The sequence below is a fragment of the Cryptotermes secundus genome, unplaced genomic scaffold (assembly GCF_002891405.2).
Source record: "Cryptotermes secundus unplaced genomic scaffold, Csec_1.0 scaffold391, whole genome shotgun sequence".
Lineage (NCBI taxonomy): Eukaryota > Metazoa > Arthropoda > Insecta > Blattodea > Kalotermitidae > Cryptotermes > Cryptotermes secundus.
Genome location: NW_019737394.1, coordinates 2,740,011 through 2,762,209, shown reverse-complemented (window position 1 = coordinate 2,762,209; position 22,199 = coordinate 2,740,011). Strand labels below are relative to the sequence as shown.

The 22,199-nt window shown below is 37.5% G+C and overlaps 2 protein-coding genes across 8 annotated transcripts in view; one reads left to right on the top strand and one right to left on the bottom strand.

Annotated features, from left to right (window-relative positions):
* Positions 1-6,489, bottom strand: part of LOC111870343 (protein ARV1) — a 17,408-nt gene extending 10,919 nt beyond the window's left edge. For 2 of the 5 annotated variants that reach the window (XM_023862539.2, XM_023862540.2), the window contains exons 1-3: positions 6,331-6,489; positions 1,946-2,065; positions 1,711-1,857 (exon numbers count right to left, since the gene is read on the bottom strand). In XM_023862539.2, the coding sequence (XP_023718307.1) occupies positions 1,711-1,857; positions 1,946-2,065; positions 6,331-6,432 (369 nt within the window). In that variant the 5' untranslated portion in view covers positions 6,433-6,489. Of the gene's footprint in view, positions 1-1,710; positions 1,858-1,945; positions 2,066-2,708; positions 2,785-6,290 lie in introns of those variants that run through there. The other 3 variants (XM_023862543.2, XM_023862541.2, XM_023862542.2) reach the window with 3 other exon arrangements.
* A 590-nt stretch (positions 6,490-7,079) lies between these two features.
* LOC111870346 (serine/threonine-protein kinase VRK1) lies at positions 7,080-21,600 on the top strand. Of its 3 annotated transcripts, none has more exons than XM_023862547.2 (8): positions 7,080-7,224; positions 10,251-10,465; positions 10,746-10,804; positions 11,033-11,102; positions 12,866-13,062; positions 15,561-15,777; positions 17,874-18,053; positions 19,124-21,600. In XM_023862547.2, the coding sequence occupies exons 2-8, from the start codon at positions 10,285-10,287 to the stop codon at positions 19,660-19,662; spliced, it is 1,443 nt and encodes a 480-aa protein (XP_023718315.1). In that variant the 5' UTR covers positions 7,080-7,224; positions 10,251-10,284; the 3' UTR covers positions 19,663-21,600. The 3 variants fall into 3 exon arrangements, with proteins under 3 accessions (XP_023718315.1, XP_023718316.1, XP_023718314.1); XM_023862548.2 differs by having other exon boundaries at positions 7,086-7,182; XM_023862546.2 differs by lacking the exon at positions 7,080-7,224 and adding an exon at positions 7,229-7,304.
* The last annotated feature ends 599 nt before the right edge of the window (positions 21,601-22,199 follow it).

Here is a 22,199-nt window from a genome sequence, read left to right as displayed (position 1 = left end):
TTCTAGGTTGAAAGTCCTTTCGACTCTTGTTTAGTTTTTGATAAAACGCTCTAATTTTGTTTGAACTTCTTAAATGCTCCAGTTCAATCAGTTCTTGTTTATCATATTCCCTTTTCTTCTTTTTATGTAATTTTTTTTCTTTTCTTCTCACTTCATGGTATTCTTCTACGGCCCCTCGAGTATGGTTCCTTTGCTGCATTCTCTTATATGCCTGGTTTTTTTGATTTGCCACTTGCTCACACTCTCAATCAAACCAATTCTTATACTTTATCCTTTCCATGCTTCCTAAGACTACACCAGCAGCATTTATAATATCTCTGAGGCCCCTCCAAGCTTCACTGACATCCTCACTATCAGAGAGACCTGCCAGGCATTCACTAATTAACCCAGTATATCTGGTTGCAACTCCTTGTTCCACCAATTTTCCACAATTCAGTTTCTTAGCCTGGGATCCATGTATCTTCCTTGCATTAGATATTCGACTTCTAATCTTTGATATTGTTAAGTAACGATCAGAGTCAATGTTGACCCCCCTGTAGCTCCTGACATCCATCAAATCTGAACAATGTTTACATCTATTAGGACATGATCAATTTGATTAAACACATTTCTATCAGGGGATTTCCAGGTTCATTTATGTATATATCCTTGTGATTAAACAATTATCCAAACATCAATTCCGAAGTAAGTCTACATCACATTGCAAAAGCTTAACAGTTCTCAACATCTGGGACACTACAACACATCTTAAGATCATCTGTAAATAAGAAATAGTTGGAATTATGAACTGATCCACAAATATTAATAAAAACACTAAAAAGCAAGGATCCTATAGTGAATCACTGTTGAACACCAGACTTCACAGTATAAGAAGAAAGGATACCAAAGACTTGAACCAAGGAATGTCTATTGGTCAAGTAAAACAAAATAACTAGGGGGGTGGGGGAGGCCAAAATTTCTGAGTTTACAAAGAGGTAAAGAATGTGGGACTATGCTAAAGCATCACTTAAATGAAAATAGACTGGATCAGTCTGTCCTAGAGTACTGAGTGTAAAAGAGTGTTAACATAAGTATCCAAGTTTGCTGAAGTTGAATGAAGTTTGGAGAAACCATGCTGAAAAGAATTAAGCTCATGTTCAGAGAAACAGACAAATGACCATGGATGATATATTCAAAACTCTGGAAAAAACCGCTAAGTATAGAGAGAGGCCTCAGAAACAGACAGATGAACAACAATAAGAGTGCCACCATCATGAGATAAATTAGAACTACAATAGTCTCTGCCAACATGATCAAGTGCATATCAGGAAGCAAGGTGTGACCACAAAAAGAATCACTGGGCCACATCTCTGTAACTCGTGTAATTTTGTAATTCTGAGATTCCATATGCCATGCCATTTTAATTCACCACATCTAGATACTATTAGACCAGTTAATTTAAATCAGCTTTACATATTCAGTTTCAGTACATTAAGCAAAGCATAAGATATTCAATTGTACTACATTTCACTGTGTTATGTGGAGCAGAAGGTTATGCTGTAGCTTCAATTTTCTGACTCCCCTCCTTATCGCCGACAATAAATGAAACCTGTCCTAAGGGAATTATCACTGCAAGAAAGAACCCCTTTCATCTTTTACAAGGATCAGGAATGTCAACAGACCAAGAATGAAACAATAATATCACTGATTCATGAAATTAAGAGTTCTTACATTATTTAACAACACTGCTTCATCTATGTAGGTTATGCAGTGCCAGACAAGTTGGAAGATGATCATGAATGGTACGCAGACAGAGACTGAGAAGGAGCTGGGTTTGGCTAATTGAAGTGTGACTATCCTGGCATTCCCTTGATGAGACTGAGGAAAATCATGAAAAACACCCATCATAATAGCTGATTTCCAAAATGAGCCATAACTGGTTCCACAGTGTACAATTCCTACTTACCTGGGATGGTGAATTGTACAAAACATGTCTATATGCCTGTTCATTCAGTAGCACAAGGTCTATCATAACAATCACAGGATCATACTCAATGTACTTATCAGCAATTTTATGGCACTTGCCCTGTGAAAGATACAATTCAAGTTACATCACCTTCCAAGCTAAAACTAACTTTCTGAAACACTGAGATATTCTTAAATAGTTGAGTGACTGGCAGTTCCTCAAGGACATGGCTGCATGGAGTTAGGTCGTTAGTAAATTAGTTGTGTTGTCAGTTTGTTTGTTTGTTGTTTGTTACAGAATGGCCATCATATTCTTCATATTTAAATCTCATACATTACAATACTGGGAACAACATAAAATTTTAGTGTACAAAAGTTAGAGAGAACTATGGGTATTTCAGTCCCTGGAATTACTGCAGCAAAAAATTAAAAATATGTAGCCTCAGGTATCATAAGATAATATCTGATCAGCCAACAATCAATGAAGAAAGCAGGTTCAAGCCATAATTCTAGAAAATGGCAATTCTATTCAACATTGATTACAATAAAAAAAATCTGACTGAATTAATGAAATGTCTATTTACTATTAAACATGTACACTATTTTTCTTTGTAACGAACAGCCAAATTAAATCAATCATTCTGTATATCGACTTCAGTACATTCTAAACAAGAAGAAATCCCATTGAAATGTGCAACCATTCATTTTTTTCCATTTTATTGAAAAACATCTTTTCTTTTCACCACCCATTATGATTTTCTTACCACTAAAGGGTTACAAAATACATTATCAGCAGTCTTGGCTGTCAAAATCAATTTATCAGAGTGGCTCACCATGTCTACAAACCACTATATAACATAACGTATATAATGCACCTAGTTTTACATTACCTGAAACATGATAAAATTACATATAATATCAGTTTGTCTCCATACAAAGTCTTAACTGTAGATTTCTATGGGAGTGAAAGAATACATGTTCTGAACTAGAATAGAGTAGCCCAACTTCATATCACTTAGGGGGCCACAGTACACCTTAGGCATCTACCAGCAAGCAGCATTATATCATAGCAATTTTCTAGATTTTATCATTATTTCATACAATCAGACACAGTAATGCCATACTTTTTGAAGTTATTTATTAAGAATCATATAAAATTAAGAGAAAAATTACTGGAATACAGTAAACCTTTGTCCAATGCAGAACAAAAAGATGTGCATAACTATTTGCTGAATGCAAAAAATGTAAACATACATGGTCAGCCAAATATGCTCTAATACTAGTCTACCTACCAAACCATGCTCCCATGCTCTAGTATCTTCTCTTAACCTCTCCAACATTAATCCTACTCACCCTCAAACACTTGAAGGAGGAGGAGGAGGAGGAGGAAGAGTACTAGTAGTAGTAGTAGCAGTAGTAGTAGTAGTAGCAGTAGTAGTAGTCGTCTTAATCATCATTCATATGTATGTAATTCACAGTAAAATATAATATTTCATTTACTGAATTTGTATTTTGGGGCACACAGTAGCGTAGTTGGTTGAGGCACTATGCTACAAACCTGAAGGTTGCGGGTTCAACTCCTGATGAGGTCACTGAATTTTTTCAGCTTACCTAATCCTTCCAGCTGCGCTATGGACCTGGGGTCAACTCAGCCTCTTAAAGAAATGAGTACCAGGATGATTCCTGGGGGCTAAAGGGCGGCGGGCACATAAGACTGGCACCTTACCACCATTTGTGAGCAGATGTGGGAGCCTCGACGTCTCACGCCCTACGGGCCTTCACGGCCTATTACAGGGACACCTTTACCTCTTGTTGCATTTGTATTTACCAGGGCTAAAAGCTAATATGGGTCCCACTATAACACACTGATCCCAAGAGGTGCGTCTTTTGAAAACCTGGGAAATGCTCCCTTGTGATGCAGGCTCTGTTAACAAATCCAGACTCTCAACCTTGAAGTTGGTGGCCCTGGGTGCACTCTGTGGTGAGAGCACAGAATGTAATAAATAGGAGTGGGGTGAGAGGCCAGTATCTGGAACCTTAAAAATGGGATCCTTTGGCTAGGGGAGTACACCCCAACAGAAAACCTGAGCCTTCAATGTAGTAAAGGTTAGGCACAGGGCTAACAACCCTGCCTCATAAAATATTAAATGTGCAGAAACCCGAAGAAATATACTGGACAGACTAATGGATGGTAACTGTATGGAAGGCTAAACTAAGGGGGTCATGAAGCCAGACAAGATTATTTACCACATGCAAATATCACAAAGTTTATGGTCTTTTTGTAGGAGGGTTTCACAGCAGTGACTATGAAGAATGCCATCTTCTGTAATGTGCTGCCATGTAGATCTCATGTGAACAGACGTTTCAGAGGAATGCATTGCCTTCATCTCCAGGTTAGAAAAATCCATGAGTGAGGAACCAGCATGAGCAGGTGGGAAGCAGACTGAGCCATCAGGTTATGCAGGTTACCGCATGCTTGGCAGCTCAAGCCCCGAGGCTACTGGGTCAATGATCACTCAGTAACCCTGGCTTTTTTCCCATCCCCAACAACTTTCCTCTACCTGCTCCCTGTTCCTATTTGCCTGGCCTTCTTACCTGATCTTTACAGACCCTACCCCTCTCCTCTCTATTGATTTCCCATCTGGCCCAGTCTCCTTACCTCCCTGGTCTTATGTAGCTGGATGTTTTCGACTGGTGGCTCAGTCTGCTAGCCACCTGCTAACGCTGGTTCCTTGCTCGTGGATTTTTCTACCCTGTAGATGGAGGAGATATGTTCCTCTGAAATGTCGATTCACACATGATCTACACACTGCCACATCCCAGATGATGGCATTTGTCATGATTTTTTATCATCTTTATTTCACATACAGTATATGTAACACCAATCATTTGTGTGTACATAAAAATCCACACATCTAGGTACTAATGGCAGCATAAGCAGGTATATTCATGAACAGCCACTTAGCCCATGTGGTATAAAGTTTGTCAAGCAAGGAATTACAATATGCACCATTCTCAATTAACCTAACCCCCTCCCCTTTCCTAGGGCAAGGGTTTACTGTTTTTATTAAGTCCTTTCACAAGATTCGCCACTTGTTTTAGACAGTGGGACTGCATTAACACACAAACTGGGGGATGGAGAGATACCTCTGTGGGCCACACAAAACCAAATGGTGGGTCACAAGCCATAAACTGGACAGCCCAGAACTAGAAAACCGAAATCCCCTATTAAAAATAAACGTAAAGAAGAGTACGGTTTATTTGAGTCCACTTTATCCTTGTACAATGAGATCTGTCAAGAACACACACTCAGAGAGAGAGAGATTCACACTCCTCCCATCAAGTCAGGATGAACCATAATGCACAGGAGTTCTGTCAAGAAAACTAACTGTAGTATAAGCATGTCAGGATACCCCTCCTTCCTCCAACAGCTTTTGAACAGCATGCCATCATTTTCTATCTAGATATATACAGTTTGCCACTCTTCCTTCAAACAAATCACAATGTTCAATGTGGTTTCTCAGGACACTCATCATAATTTTTAAGGAATTTCACAGAACCATTAAACTATTTCACCTATTTCTATTATTATAATTTCATTTTGAGCCTTAGCCTCTTGCAATTCATTCAGTTTCCTAATTTTCCATGTGTCCATACAGGTACCTAGGATATGGAAATAGTCCCTTATCGTGTTAAGAAAAAAAGATTAAACTAATCTCTAAAGACTTATATGGTAACAATTTCCTGAAATTAAAATCCAGCTCTAAAATAATCTAATGTATAGTGAAACCAAAGTTTCAGTTTTCTTAAACACTGTTCACATGGTCTCATGTTTAGTGGTAGTAGAATCAGATTAACTAAAAGTGACATTATGTCACATCAAGCAGCTACTCTGCATTTTAACAATCTTACAAGGGTCTACATTAAACTCTATTGATAAAATTTGCTACAAGTCTCCCTCCATCACACATATATTGGTGATCTCGTTCACTTTCCTAAGAGTATATATAGTATAGAGTATATTATACTGTGGCCATGGAAATAAGTCCCATGGTTGGTAGGGATGATGGTGCTCAAGACTTCCTCCTTCCTGCCTACAATCTCGCCAGCCTCCTCTGACATGTCCATCCCAAAACACTTGCTGCTAAAGGCAGTCATTTTTAACATTCCACTCAACTGAATTACTAGACAATTGGAGGGGCATACAAGTAAATACGCTTTGGGAATTGTTCCCGTGGTCACACTATAGTAATCGGATTAAAATTATAACTTTCCTGCCTCCTTTCCATCAGTAGTGACGTAAATGAAAAGATAATGAAATATCTTAACAGAGAGGAAAATTTAACCTATTACGTAATGCAGTACGACACGTGAAATCTCACATACACAGTGCACTAATTTTAAAACGGCTGGACTGTACTGCTTGAACAGTTCTTGCACTTGACTACCGCAATTCACACACGTATACAAACTTGACCTAGCCGCCATTTCTCAATTCGAACATACACGGAGCGCACTCAAACGCGCGTGTTGAACGATTATGGTTTTTCGCCATTTTTGACATCTTCGATGACACTACCTACCAACTTAACGTTATAGAAAAATAACCTTCGAAAGGTTTTATTCTTTACTTGGCTTACTCATCGATCCTGCAGACGGACGCGATGTTCCTTCGAAAATCTGGGGCTTTCTGAACTACAGCGAACAATAACCCAAAAGACCGGGGGCACACCAAGGAAACTGGCAACCGCAACGCAACCACGATTTCCGAGATACTCGTATATCGCCGATTTCAAGCAGGCAACTGGTTTCCAAATTAGCAGGCTCACGCTGAGGAAACTTACGTTCGATTAGTTGCTCACAGCAACTCAAGTGGGTGTGTTTGCCCGCCAATTTCGTGCAATTCTCTTCTGCAATGTCAGATAATACTATTGTTCCTGTAATGATATGATGGTGGTTCAGACACTGTAAGATGAGAATACAGGAGAAGAGAAAACATTGGGTGCACCCGTTCTTTCTATACAATTTAAACTCAGGTGTTTATATTGTTTCGAAATAATTTAAGCACAGGGACAACTTTGCCCTACCTTTACCGACATGTATCAGTTCCAAGTTGGTACAACTGTTGATTGGTCGCCAATGCCACCAAAGAATGCAAAAGCGGAAGATAAGAAAGAAGTGTGGCGCGATATGTTTATCTGTATGAATTTTGAAAGATCTGAAGCATACAAGCAGAAGGTGATCCTTGGATAAGCACGTTGGTTCAGTTGAAAAGAATAGGTATTTGCAAGATTTATAATGCACACAACTTAAATAGACACCAATTTGCGATTTATGAATGACGCAGGGTATTATTTGAGGTTAGAGAATGTATGACCATTACAAGAAGAGAAACACTTTTATATTAATTTTCTTTTGCATTGATACGTGGGAGTCATTATATACAACATAATTGTATCCGTAACAATCTTTTTTTTTCTCTTAAAACGTATATGACCACAATGTAACTAGGCCTGAAACATGGCAGATTTATTTTATCTTGAAGTGAACTGTATTACCTTCGTAATATATGGAAGGGTCAAGTTCGACCATCATTTGTTTGAGAAAAGTAGGTTGTTGGAACATTTTGTAACTGTTCTCCAGGCACAAGCATTACCACATTAGCTGACAGGATGCAACTGTGAAGAACCTATGATATCAGTTCAAGAAGTTTTATTGCATTATAAAGCAGATGATGTAACTATTTGTAACCAAAAATGTCTCAATTTTCTGAACACATCACTTATAAATTTGATATAATCTTAATTCTTTAACCCTTAACAGTCCAGATTTGTTGCACTGACTGTTATTTGTAAACACAGAATAACAGCCTTTGTGCCACAACATTAGTTTATCGGAACATAGATCAGTGTAAAGAAGGGGATCTGGTTGTTGTGTTAGTGGAAGATATATCAAGTACACAGCAGGCACTCTCCCTACTCTGTCACACATATGTTGTGTGTTAGGTCTCTCTGATATTTATAAAATGTATCACAATTTATGAATGTATGAGGGGTAGGCCTCCTCGGCCCTTGCACCAAGGAGGCCTACCCCTCATACATTCATAAATTGTGATACATTTTATAAATATCAGAGAGACCTAACACACAACATATGTGTGACAGAGTAGGGAGAGTGCCTGCTGTGTACTTGAAATATCTTCCACTAACACAACAATCAGATGCCCTTCTTTACACTGATCTACGTTCAGATAATCTAATGTTGTGGCACAAAGGCTCTGAACTGTTCAGTGATTTTATCGTTTATCATTATTTGTTATGTGATCTGATATTTGCCACTGAAGTCTTTTGCCTTGTCACTTGATATCTGCACATTATAGTTTATTATTATTATTTTATTAAGTTATCTTTTGTAGATCAAAGTGTACAATGTAACTGTTGCTACAAATATTATATTTCTGGACATTATCATCCTGTTTTTATTGAAAAAACAATGTTTTGGAGACTGGATTATGTCTCTATCCTGAGGTGAAACCTACTCTGTTGGGCCCAATCGACATAGTCCCTATCTCTGGACACCTGCATAAACACAAGTACAGTATGCAAGCCAAGCACAACACAAACCATCTGTAAGAGTTAAGACAAAATATCAAAAAACTACACACATATGAGGCCTAAAAACAGAATACCATCAGAATAGAAATCATCATTTGAGAGATAAATTCTCTGTATAGTACCAACATAAAAATTCAGAATTTTCCCACTTAATCTACACTGGATGGATTTGTAGCTTTTTTGACTTCTGCTATGATAACTGGAGTCCAGATGGGAGAGATATCCAGCTGGGTTGACTGATCAGATGGCGCACATTGTACACACTCTGCTTCACCTGCTGGGCATATCTGACTGTTCTAGTTTTTATTAATACCAACAGATTGTTTGTTTAGTTTTGAAAATGGTCCTGACGTTGAAATGGTTTCCAGTGCATCTGAATGTCAATGTCAAGAACATTCAGTATCCTATGTGATTGTGGCAGATGTTATATTGGCGAAACAAGCAGACCTTTAGAAGCAAGCATTAAGGATAACCTGAATAACCTGACAGAAGATATGCTTGAAAAACCAAAATTAGCCCAATATGCATACGAAGAAGGCCACAGAATATGTTTGAAAGAAGCGAAACTCGCAGATTGAACCAAACACCACATACAGGAAATGCATGGAATCTGCCCATATGTCTCTGATAGGCCATCCAATCAGTCCACCCAGCTTTGACATCTCCCCCATCTTGTCTCCTGTTATCACAGCAGAAATAAAAAATCTACAACTCCATCCATGTAGATTATGTGGGAATATTCCAAATTTTTATGTTGGTACCATACAGAGAATTTATCTCTCCAATGATGACTTCTCTTCTGATAGTACTCTGACATTCGGCTTCATATGTGTGGAGATTTTTTAATATTTTATGTTTTGTCTTAACTCTCACAGATGGTTTGTGCTGTGCTTGGCTTGTATACCTTATCTTCAGTTGGTGCTGGTGTTTGGAGATAGGGACTACCTCTACAATTGGTCGCAGTTGAGCATGTTTTACCTGAAGATGGAGACAGAATCCAGTCTCCAAACTGTTGTGTTTTAAATAAAAACAGGACAGTGGATAATGTCCAGAAACATAATATTTGCATGAATGTACCATCATCACAAACTTTTAGATTTAACTGTTCCCAATTTAAAATTTGCCCTTAGCTCCATTTCTCTACTTTTGGACACCTGTAAGTAATAGCAACCCAGTACTGGCTCATTCTTTAACCCTGAAAATGGAAGAAGTATAGTGCTCCAAAATGCTGGTAGACAGACCACACAGAATCACGTCCCAGAAGACGGTGCTCTTCATAGTCACTACTGTGGGAACCTCAAATCCAATAGTTCAGAATTTGTTGGATTTGAGGTTCCCACAGTAGTGACTTTGAGGAGTACTATCTTCTGAGTTGCAATACCATGTAGTTTGGAGACAACCCCACATTTCACAGGAACATATTGTCTCCATACTGAGGGTTGAAGAGTAAGCCAGGCAAGTAACTGCTGGAGCTTGCTGTCTGCTTCTGGTGGTACCTCACTTGTCTTATTCTTTGACCTTTAAGTTGGGGGAGATGTGTTCCTCCAAATTGTTGGACTGTTTCCAGAATGCGTGGTGTTGCAACCCGAAAGACTGTACACCAATTCAGAATGTTTCTTATTCCAGATTGTGTATGTGACCTTGTACAAGTAGTGTAGTGGAATTATAAAAAATACTAATTACATTTTTCAGTTCCTTTTTTCGAATTAACTGGCAGATCAGAATAATGTCCAAAAAGCCAGTCAAGCCAATGGCAATGAAGAAAACAGCAAGGCAAAGAAAAGCTGCAAATGGGTATAAGTTACCTGACCCCATTCCTGTTGGAGAAATTGTAAGGGATGTAACTAAGAAGGAATGGCAGATCGGTCCTTCAATAGGCATTGGCGGATTTGGAGAGATCTATGCTGGTACGTTCATTACTGTACACACCCTGTCACTTATTGCAGAGAGGTCTTTTGGGAGACCAAGATGTAAATGGAAAGGTAATGCTAACACTAATGTCACTTAATTGTGTTTACTGTCAGAAATTTTATTCCTTTGAGTAGTGTTTTTGAGAATACAGTGGTTATAAAAGTTTCATATTTTAACTTCAGTTCATAATTATATTATTTGTATCAAAATAAAGAAGGAAACTGCTAAGTAGTGCTTTTTTCGTTGTCCCTCAAATTCCCCTTTTTTCTGTTATAGCATCAGACGTTTCACACTCTCCAAGAAAAAAGGCTGCTTTACCTTACGTTATAAAAATTGTAAGTGACATTACATTAAGTATATTTTTATAATTCCTCACAGTACAGCATTAAAGCTCTCATGTATACATAATTATCTTATTTAAGAGAGTTTTTCTGCACAGCTAATTGAGAGACTTGAGGGTAATTAGTTGGAGAGAAAGCAGTTGTAACTTAATTTAAGCAGTTTGATAAGCATTGTTGCATTTTAAGAAACTGAAATTACCATATGTATTCTCCTATTTTTAGGAACCCCATGGTAATGGACCCTTATTTGTGGAAATGCATTTCTATATGAAAGTGGCAAAACCTGATCAAAGTAAGTACTTACTCTGTGTGTCAAGGATGTTTAGAAAGGAATAATTTGATTTCATATTTCAAAATTTAAAGCATAAACATTTACATATTATACACATATTACAGATTTATGTAGCTCAGAATCTGGTGTAATACAGGAATTTCTGGCGAGCAAATGTTTCTTCCAATGCTTAGGTCTGTCTCCAGTTATTCTGCAAATGTTTTGCCCTCATCTGTTATAGCTTCTGAGTTGATGACAGGCCAGACCAGTGAAATGATATTACACTTTGACCTGAGCTGGAGCTTCACCTCTGAACTGACACTTGCATGAAGTCAAACGTAAAGGAATTTTTCATATCTGTATGATGTTTGCAATGTATAACTTCATCCTTCAGGGATAAGACACATCTTCAGCCTAGACATTGTGATTAAAATGTATGCCAGAATCTACCTTTGACATGACTAAAATAAAAAAAAGTGAAGTTCTGCATCAAATGTGAGCTGCAGAGATCAAAGGTCTAGAATATATTACGTTTCCAACACAAGCTTGAAAATGAAGTTTTCACAGTTTAAAGCTTGACAAGAACTCACTGTCCACTGTCAGGTTACTAAACCTCTCATAGCTTCACCAGAAATAAATTAGTCATCTTTCTCAGAGACTGTGACGTGCCTCTCAAGCTTCAGTGGTGGTGTCAGGAACTCTGTTTTACTTCCCCATTCAGACAATTGTTTTATTTCTGATGCCCTACCGTCACACAGTGAACACATGGGGTTGTCTTTTTGGAGGTAGTCCTTATGGGAAGATACAAAAGGAAGGAAAAGGCTTTGTCATAGAGTGGATATCTTATGGAAAATTATCAGTTGTGATAGCTCTATAACCATAACCTCTCCTCCAACATAATTAACTGAAACACATTTCTAGCTTACTTTCCTTTAGGTAGAAAGTAAGTTTATGAGATCACCACATTGTATGTATCCCTCCTTTCAACTTTTGAATCAGTTGACCAAAATCGTATGAACATTTTGCTATTGGAGACCACCACTGACATGTCTTCTACTGGGTGTGAACAAAATGGCTACCCAGAGGTCCTGCAGTAAGAGTAATTAATAATAATTGGTAATACGTTAAATAAAAGGCAAGCTTAGAGAGACATATCACAGATTTTGATTAAATGATACAGACCAGATAATGACAACTGCCATCACAAGAAAAAGTGCAATAACAAAAAAGTAAGACTGGCCCACAGAACTGTGTCATGGGGGTCAAAGAAACATTAATGTTACCAGGGAAACCAGTGGAAAATCCCAGGCAGGTGGTGGTGATAGCAGTAGTAGTGATTGCCACAGGCACAGTTCAGTTCTCTCACCAGCTACTCATTAACCCAGCACATTATTGTTTAATTATTAACTTATTTCACTTAAATACAGCACTTGACAACAAAGATTTGTATGTATCAATGCAGGGGAAAAGTAGGGTCTGTGAGTTCTGCCCAAATTCGTTGTTTGCCTTATTACCAGAAATTCTGATAGAGATGTTATATTTCATGTTGAATAACTTAAAGAAATTTGCAGTTGTATTTAATTGCATTAAGTAATGTTAGGCCCAAATAATATATTATACAGCCCTCCTTTTAGGAGAAACTGTCCCAATGACAAATTTAAACCATATTTGTGAAAATTCTTGTAAGTGCAACATGAATATTCTGCTGTCCTGGAGCTAACATTATATACTGACATAAGAAATATTTGCATAGTCAGTTCATGCAGTGAAATGGTATGTTTCAGTTGAAGAATGGAAAAAGCAGAAAAAGTTGAAGTCACTAGGTATGCCTCGATATCTTGGATCTGGCTCTCATGAGTGTAATGGACTGAAGTACCGCTTTGTGGTGATGGACAGATATGGAAAGGATCTTTGGTCCCTGTTTCTTCAGAATAAACGAGTGTTTATGTTACCAGCAGTTTTGAGAGTGGGTCTGCAAATAGTAAGTATTAAGCACCCATTCTCTGTCTGAGATATATCAGGATGCTGTCATGGAAACTGTGATATTTGTATGTGACAGAAAAGTATTTTACTTATAAGAAAGAAAGAATGTTCAATTGCAATAGTGGAAAACATAGGACTATAGAACATTCAGAAACTTGCAACTTAAATATTTTCACACCAAAAGAAGACATATTGTAGTTGGTAGACATCAGTCATACAACTGGCTAGCAAACTACATAGTATATGTTGTCATTCAAAAGATAACCAACCTCCTGGAGCTAAATCATTTAGAAGCCAGTACTTGCTGAGCTACTGAAGAAATTATCAGCGTTCAGGGGAATGCAAAAGTTCACTACCCTGGCTACAAGAGACCGTCACTGATCACTGTCATGAGCCAAATGACTCCAGTCCACACACTCATGTCCAGCATATTAAAGATCCACCTTAATATTATCCTCATCTCTGTGCCTAAGTCTTCCCAGTGATCTCTTTTCTTCAAGTTTCCTTACTAAGACTTTGTATTGCATTTCTCTTCTCTTACATCTGTGCCACATGACCCACCCACCTTCCTTGAGTTCATCATCATAATAATATCTGGAACACAGTACAACTTACAAAGCTCCTTGTTGTTCAGTTTCCTCCAGCCTCTTATTACTTCCTCACTTTTATGCCCTGAGCACCCTATTCTCAAGCATCTTCAGTCTACATTTTCCCTTAATGTGCAATAAATTTCATGCCCATACAAAACAAGGAAAATTGTAGTTTTGTATAACAAACTTTATGTTTTTAGATAGCAGATGGAAGATAAAAGATTCTGCTCTGAATGGTAGTAAAAAAAGACTTTTATTGGTTTTGAATAACCTATATTTTATATTCTTATTATAATTGTCTTAAATGATTTACGATATTGTATCGGACTTTACGTTCTGCAATTCAGTGGTGTATGTTTGTTGAAGTGTATTCACCTGAGGATGGCCACTAGTGGCCGAAACATGTAGTGAACTGTATCTGGGCGTTGTCCCTGAAGTTCTTTGATTGTTGTGTTGTGACAACCCAATAAATAAGTTGTATGTAGTACTCATAATTAATACACAATATAGTTCATCTATGAGGATGGTCCGATATTAAAAGTACAAGTGTTTGTTGTATATGGCCTGCACATGACGTCTGGATGTCACTTGCATATATTGGTATGTTGGGTAGAGGACAAGTAGCCATGCTAGTGTAATTGTTCTTCATCCATGTATCTAAGCTTTACAAGCGAACAGAATCGCCAGTGTGATTGAAAATTATTCCAAGTTTGAGATCCTCTTGGTGGTCAGATTTTTGCAAGTAGAAGGAGTGAATTAGAGCAAGATTCATCACATTTTAGTGATTGGTTATGGCCAGAATGTTTCCGGCTGAAAGGAAGTGTCTGTGTGGTGCAACAAGTTTAAAGATGGCTGAATGGCACTGAATGATGGCTGACCCACAGAAACACAGAGGCAGACCAAGGACCTTGCACACTTTAAGGAAAGATTGAAGAATCAAAGTTCATGAAATTGCTGAAGTGATAGGTATTGCAAAAAGCACTGTTCATGAAATCATCTCAGATTTAAAGTTCCCTAAAAGTCTGCTTACTGGGTTCTGAAAATGCTCACCAAGGAGCGTGAAAGCAAAAGAATGGCTGCTTCACTTGAAAATCTTTGCTATTACCAAGATGAAGGAGAGTCATTCGTGGAAAGCATCATTTTGAGAGATGAAGCATGGGTTTATGAGTTCACACCAGAATTAAAAAGAAACTCCATGACTTTGAAACATCCTCATTCACCCACCACAAAAAAAAATTCAAAATTGAGCTATCTGCAAACAAACAGTGGTGACTGTGTTCTGGGATTGTGAAGGCTTCCTGCTGCATGAATTTCTCCCACCAAAAACAGCAATTGACAGAGACAGATACTGTTAAACTCTTGAAAAATTGTGCAAAACCATTGCACAAAAGAGACCAGGAAGATTAACCCCTGGAATGAGGCTTCTGCATGATTGAGCACAACCTCACACTCCAGCCCAGACAGTGGCCTGGTTGCAAATGTGGAAGTGGGAGGTTCTAAAGCATCCACCACGTACATAGTCCAGATTTAGCACGATCAGACTTCTACTTCTTCAGACCATTTAAGAACTTAGGAAAAAGATTTGAGGACCAAAATGCATTGCAAAAAACAGTTGTGTAATACTTCACATCCCTTGGAAAGGAACACTACTGTGCAGCAATGTTTGAACTTGTAAAATGATGGGATAAATATCTGAATCATAACAGTGACTACATATAAGATAAACATTAGTATGTAGTGTTTCTTGACTTTATTAAAATTCTTTTGCAATAAATATGTTGATGTAATTTGGTGCTGTACCTTTAAATTCAGACCACCCTCATATACAAACAGTTGTGCATATTATTTCCCCATTTCCTCCTTCATAATACCCTTTGGTTTAATAATAGTTGTGTTTTCTTTTTAGATTGATGTATTAGAGTACATTCACAGCAAGATGTACGTTCATGCGGATATCAAGGGGGGAAATCTGTTGCTGGGCTTTCAGAAGGGCACAGAGAACCAGGTCTATCTTGTTGATTTTGGATTGGCTTCTCACTATTCACAGAAGGAATACAAGCCAGACCCAAAGAAAGCTCACAATGGAACCATTGAGTACACAAGCAGAGATGCTCATGTTGGAGGTAACTGCCCTCTTAAGTATAACACTGACTCACTTTCTTTTTTGGCATAACAGTAGAGAAATGTTTCACAGTAAATGTATGCATCCAAAAATAACCCCACTTAGTTATTTAGCAGCAAAGCAGTGAGGCAGCCCTGAATGCATAGAAACTCCCCCCCATAACTCTTATTCATCCTGTTGAATTTACAGCAGAATGCACATTGCTTGCACAAGGATAACAGAACACACTTGTGACTAGAGGTACTGGATGCATATTATACAAGCAGAGTACTAGTCTCACTTACTTACTCATGGAGCTGAGCACTTCTTGAGGAGCCGCCAGTTCTGCAGCTACTCAAGAATTTCCCAGCATTTTATGGAACCCAAATGTTCACTATCGTGTTCACAAGAGCCCTCTTAGATCCATTTTAATATTGTCCACCCACCTACACCATGGTCTTCCCAGTGGTCTCTTTCCTTCTGGGTTTCCCACCCATATCCTATATGCATTCCTTGTCTCCCCCATTCGTGCTACGTGGCCTGCCCACCTCATCCTCCTTGACTTGATCATTCTAATTATACTTGGAGAAGAGTACAAGTTATAAAGCTCCTCATTATGCAGTCTTCTCCAACCTCCTGCAACTTCATCTTTTCTTTGGTCCAAATATTCTCCTCAGCACCCTGTTCTCAAACACCCTCAGTCTATGTTCCACCCTTAATGTCAGAGACCAAGTTTCAGACCCATACAGAACCACAGGCAAAATTATAGTTTTGTATATTTTAATTTTTATGTTTTTGGACAGCAGACAAGAAGACAAAACTTTCTGAACTGAGTGGTAGCAAGCATTATCTGAGTTCAGTCTCATTAATTTCCTCCTGAATCAGGTTTTGATTTGTTGTCATTCTCCCCAAATATCTGAACTGTGCCACATTTTCAAGACATCTGTTTCCTATCTTTATGTCATGATTTTGCCCTGCATTTTGGTGACAAGAGAGAAACATATACTTAGTTTTCTTTGTGTTTACTTCTAGACCAACCTCCTTACATGCATCAATTAAAGTTTGTGTTTTTCTTTATGGTATCTATATTATCACCCAGTGATTCACATCATTGGCACAGACCAACAGCTGATGTGTCCTGTTTAATTTCAGTCCCACCTAGTTTTCTTTAAAGCAAAGTCGAAAAGGAGTGGCGATACAGCATCTCTTTGTTTTAGACCATTTTGGATAGGAAGTTCATCAGACAAATGTATGATAGCTGATAGGGGCCATAAATAATGTAAAGAAAAAGAGTGAATTAAATTATTACGCATATGTAACGGTAGTGATTATATGTTAATAAAGCTTCATTTATAGCACCCGACTTACAGAAGGCCACATGCATGCACCTACTCATTTTCAGTCTTCCTATCTCTGCAGTTCTCAGTAGTTAATTTTAGGCACAATCATATCCCTCAAAGCTTAACTTGCTCATGACTCAGTAAATTCTTATCAGTTGTATGTCCAGTGTTTTGGTGACAGCCTACTGTTTTAGAGGAACACATTGCCTCCAGCATAGCAAAAATTCAGCAGAAGCAGGTTGCAAGCTCAATTTCTTGCTTGGCTTACTCTTTGACCCTGAAGATCAAGGTAATGCATCCCCCCAAAATGTTTGACTGTTAGACTCTGTCCAAATGACACTGCCATTGCAATCCAGGAAACTAACAAAACGTCTGAAACAGTAATACAAAAAATGTAATACATTTTATGCAAAATATACTCTTTCTGTAATCTTGCAGTTTTTGGAATAACGAAACCAGGGAACAAATGCATCTGCATTGTTACACTATCTATTCAACTCTGAACTTGTTATCTAATGAATTCAGAAGCTCAACATCATAGTATGTATTTTAAGCACAAGATTACCTCATCTTTGTAAGAATAGATATTCTGAAGATGTGAACGTGTATTTTGTTTTCAGTTAACCTCTTTTCCTCAGCTGAGACAGAACCTACAATTTTATGCTAACCTAACATGTCTGTTGGTGATATGTCAGTGCCTGATTGAATCAGATACACGTTTACAGTGACTTGAAAGTTTAATTTATTTTTTCTTGATAATTTTAACTGATTCTTTCAGTACCTACAAGGAGAGGTGATCTTGAGATATTGGCATACAATATGTTGCAATGGCTGACTTCCAAACTTCCGTGGGAAAACAATTTAAGTGATCCACTGTATGTACATCAGCAGAAATCTAAATATATGGACAACATTCCTGAACTCATGAAGAAATGTTTTCCTAAGACTACTCCACCTGGTAATGTATCACAAAATATACCATGACACAACAGCAGAAAGCCCAATTAAACCCATCCCATTCATGGAAATTTTATGATATTAAGGTTGTCAGTACCAGTCATTGAAAACAAAAGATGTTTTAATGTTCTGCATTTAATTTCTGTCATATAGAAGGAATTTGTTGGGAAAAGACAAAGAATAATGACCAGCATATATAAAAGCCAATAATAAGGAATGCAGAAAAATGGAAGGTACTTAGCCACTCTAAAAAGATAATATTGTCCCTGTGCTCAACTGAACATCACACCAGGAACAGGTATGCAGATATAGTTCAACGTGTTCCTAACCTCAGCACCAGAGGGGTTGAGTGATCAGATTCACTACCTGTCTCCTTTATCTACCCCCCTGGAAAGAGCCCTCATCACCCATTGTTTTGGCCCAGAGCCAGTTTTTTTTTTTTTCTCCCCCACACCTAATATACAGAGAAGTTATTTCAGTTGGCTAAATATATATATTTTAATGTTTCACAGTGATCTTTATTTGGAGATGAATAATTTTGAAATTGTTGAAATCTAATCCCAATTTTTTTTGGGGGGGGTGGGTTCTGTATTAATAATTGTCATGGGTGCTTATGGAAGAGATTATTAATTACATCTATAAAGAATTAGTTTAGCTGAATTTGACATATATTTTTTTTTATCCCCATTCCTCCCCCAAGATTGGGATCCACTTGGCTTAAAAATGTTCAGTATGTTCTTTATCACTGTCCCCCCAACTTGAGTGTAGCATCTATCTCTCTCTCTCTCTCTCTGTCCACCTTCCCACAATTAACATTGGTGAGCTACAAATGTTTACTGTCCCTGTCAGAACTGTCCTTTTATCTACTTGTAATTCAGTTTCTATTACAGTGAATGTCCATTATAACAAGAATGTACAAAGTGAGAAAAAATTCATATTACAGTATGACACTGTAGCCAGACTGAAAGTGTGCAAATAGATGAATTGAGCAGTATAAGAAATATATCAGAGTTGACTTAAGTTACTGATCTCTCTTTTCCTAACATGTTAATATAATTTGTATCTTTCCAGCCGTACTGGTCAAGTATTTTCAGTATGTTGCTAGCCTACGGCATGATGCAGATCCTGACTACGAGTACTGTCAGAAGTTACTGAAGAAGGGTCTCAAGGATTTAAACTGCTCTGTGGGTGGAAACTTGGATCTCTCAGCAAAAGCACCTGTAACTAGAAGTAGTCCAACGAAAGCAAACAACAAGATTCCTTCCAGTGATGACAAAGCTACCGCATCTGACACTGAGCCACATAATAAAAAGAAAGTTGTGGCCAGTGGAACTGGAAATCTGAATCGAACAAAACAGCTCAGAGATCATTTTTCTGGTAGCAGTTCCAGCGATGAATCTGATTATGACAAAGATAATGCTGATAACTACAGCAAGAAGGCAAAGTTATGTAATACAAACAAGAAAACTAAAACTAATCCTGTTCCCAGCTGGAGAGACTGTCCAACAGCAATTGCAAGTAATGTGAACAGAGCCGGAGAATACAAAAGAATAAATCATGATAATGAGAACCAGAGGGTTAAGAAACAGAAGAAGAAAACAGATGCTTGATAGTAAATTTGCCATGTTACATGTGTTTCTTTGTGACTAAAAATGTTAAGACTGATAATTGCTTAAAAGTTGCATTTCACTGAACAGTTCTGTTCTCTTGTCTAACACAGTGGCAGTAATAAATGTGGCACAAGTTTATACTTCCCTCTTTGGTTCTGCAACATGTTTATGCATTACTGTACTTAAACCATCCAAAAGTGTCAATAATTACAGAGTACTTGTAACTGCTCTTGTGTATTTTATCTCAAATCATTGAAAATTTTGGAGAGATTCATGATTGAATTTAATTAGCATCACAGATCTTAAATGCTGCAAACCCTCAAGGAAGCACACTGCATGGTTTTATTGTACCATATTTGGAGTTTGTTTGTTGCAGGACCTTTCTTGTTACGATTTTCATGTCGATCCTGAAGCATGAAACTCTTCTTGGGAGTGCCATTTTCTGAAGCCATTATGTTAATTCTTGCATGAGAAATAATATTTAGTATAAGTAGTAAAACTTATGCTCTATCTACAGAATACAAATCTCTGTCATTTGTAGGTACGTTTTTTGGTTGGTATGAAGAGGAGTTGCAATATCTGAGACAACAGAAAATTCTGGCTAGCACTTGTAAGGCAAATCAGTTTATCTCACTCCAGCAAGCTGTGCATAATTACTTGATTTTTGCCCTTTCTCCTCTTGCAGCCTAGTGTTCTTTTAGAGTTTGGCTCCCTTTCCTAGTATATTTTTTATATTGTTGGTTCTGAACCTGTCCTAAATTTATTAGCTGTTTATAGTTTCACTATCATCACCATCAACATCTGGGATTAAGTAGTGGGCTGTCCTCAATTACAAGGATTAAAACTGTTCCCTCTTTTTGTTCGATGTTCTTGGCTTCTACTCTTCATGGGATTTCGTTTTCTGGCATCAGTTTCATTATCAGAAGAACTAAGACCAATTCTTGCGTGCCAATTTCCATAACAATGGAATTTCAAGCATAGTATATACAGGCTTCAGAAGTGAAGTGTACAGGAATGTCAGTATCAGTCAGGGACATTTTGGTGTCCAGTGTATTCTGATTTTTCATAAAATTACAAAGTGGAATCATGTGTTTAATAAAACACTTTTACTTAAGCTATACTGCTTAGCTGGGTAACTCATGGTTACACTTCTATTAAGAGGGATACAAATGTACATGTGTAAGATATTAACCAAGATGTAACTTTTTTACCACTATGCAGAGTAACAGAAAGTAAACATTAACTTCTTGTTTGCTGTTAGTGCAACAAATACCATACCAGTGGCACAATATGTTTAAGTAAGTTATCAAATATAGATTGATTTTGTTCTTTTAATTTTAATTGTAAACAGTATTAATTTTCTTTGTCTCTGGCAATAGAATGTCAAGCCTAGTGGTATTAACGGTTTAAATTTCTGTTTGAACATACTGAAGCTTATAAAAATTTTGCTATAGAGAACAGTTTGCCTGTCACAAATTTAATCCCTCTTCCGTTCCTGATCAGCATTGTACTGTGCCACACATGAGAATTGTAACATGGTACTTTTGCATCAGGAAATTATGTTCATAAAAATCCTGTAGTTTATTTTTTTTTCATGCCAGTTTTCTTAATTTCTTTGCTATCGACTGGTAAATTTAAGTCCAGCAGTCCATCACATAAAAAAAAAGGTGGGAACTTAAATGAGTAAATATGATTTCTTGTTATTATATTATTTTTTAATGATATGTTCATACTGAGTGTCCATTTGTGTAACTGCAGCCTAGCGTTTGTTATGCTCAGTTTCAAACTGTACTTTTATTTGTACTCCATTTTCATAAAGTTTAACATTTAATGTTATTTTAAATGATAAATGTGCTTTCGTAGATGTAAATATTCATGATTCACTTGTAAACTTTCATGCCTAATAATAGAATAGAAGAACACTTTTTGAAATCTGAACATTGAGTCTGATTCACAATATGATTCTGCTCAACATTATTTAGAGTCCTACTTATGCCAAATACATTGCTGATTATTATTGTTTGTTCAAGATAAATAAGAATTAACATAAAGTTCCTCATATTTCTAGTTATGGCATTAAGGTATGTGCCCTACCTCACTGGGTTAAATTACTGATTCTGGTTGCTCAAATTGATGACTTTAATATTTACGTGGATAGGCACTTTTCAGCTGTGTTAAGAATTCCTAATAGAATACTGAGGAAACAGGCACTTCTTGGAACATTAGAACAGATCAATGAATATTTTATAAGCACAGTTTCATTCTGACATGTTCCATTCTTTGGGATCCTTAATTCTCCTTAGCATAATTTCACTCACCCACTCACTCATGGAGCTGAGTCCTCCTTGAGAAGCTACCAACTGTGCAGCTACTCAAGAATTTCCCAGCATTTTATGGGAAACCAAAGGTCCCTATCCTGAGCCAGATCAATAGAAGATCCATTTTAATATTGTCCACACACCTATGCCTTGGTCTTACCAGTGGTCTCCTACCTTCTGGCTTTCCCACCAATATTTTGTATGCATTCCTCTTTTCCC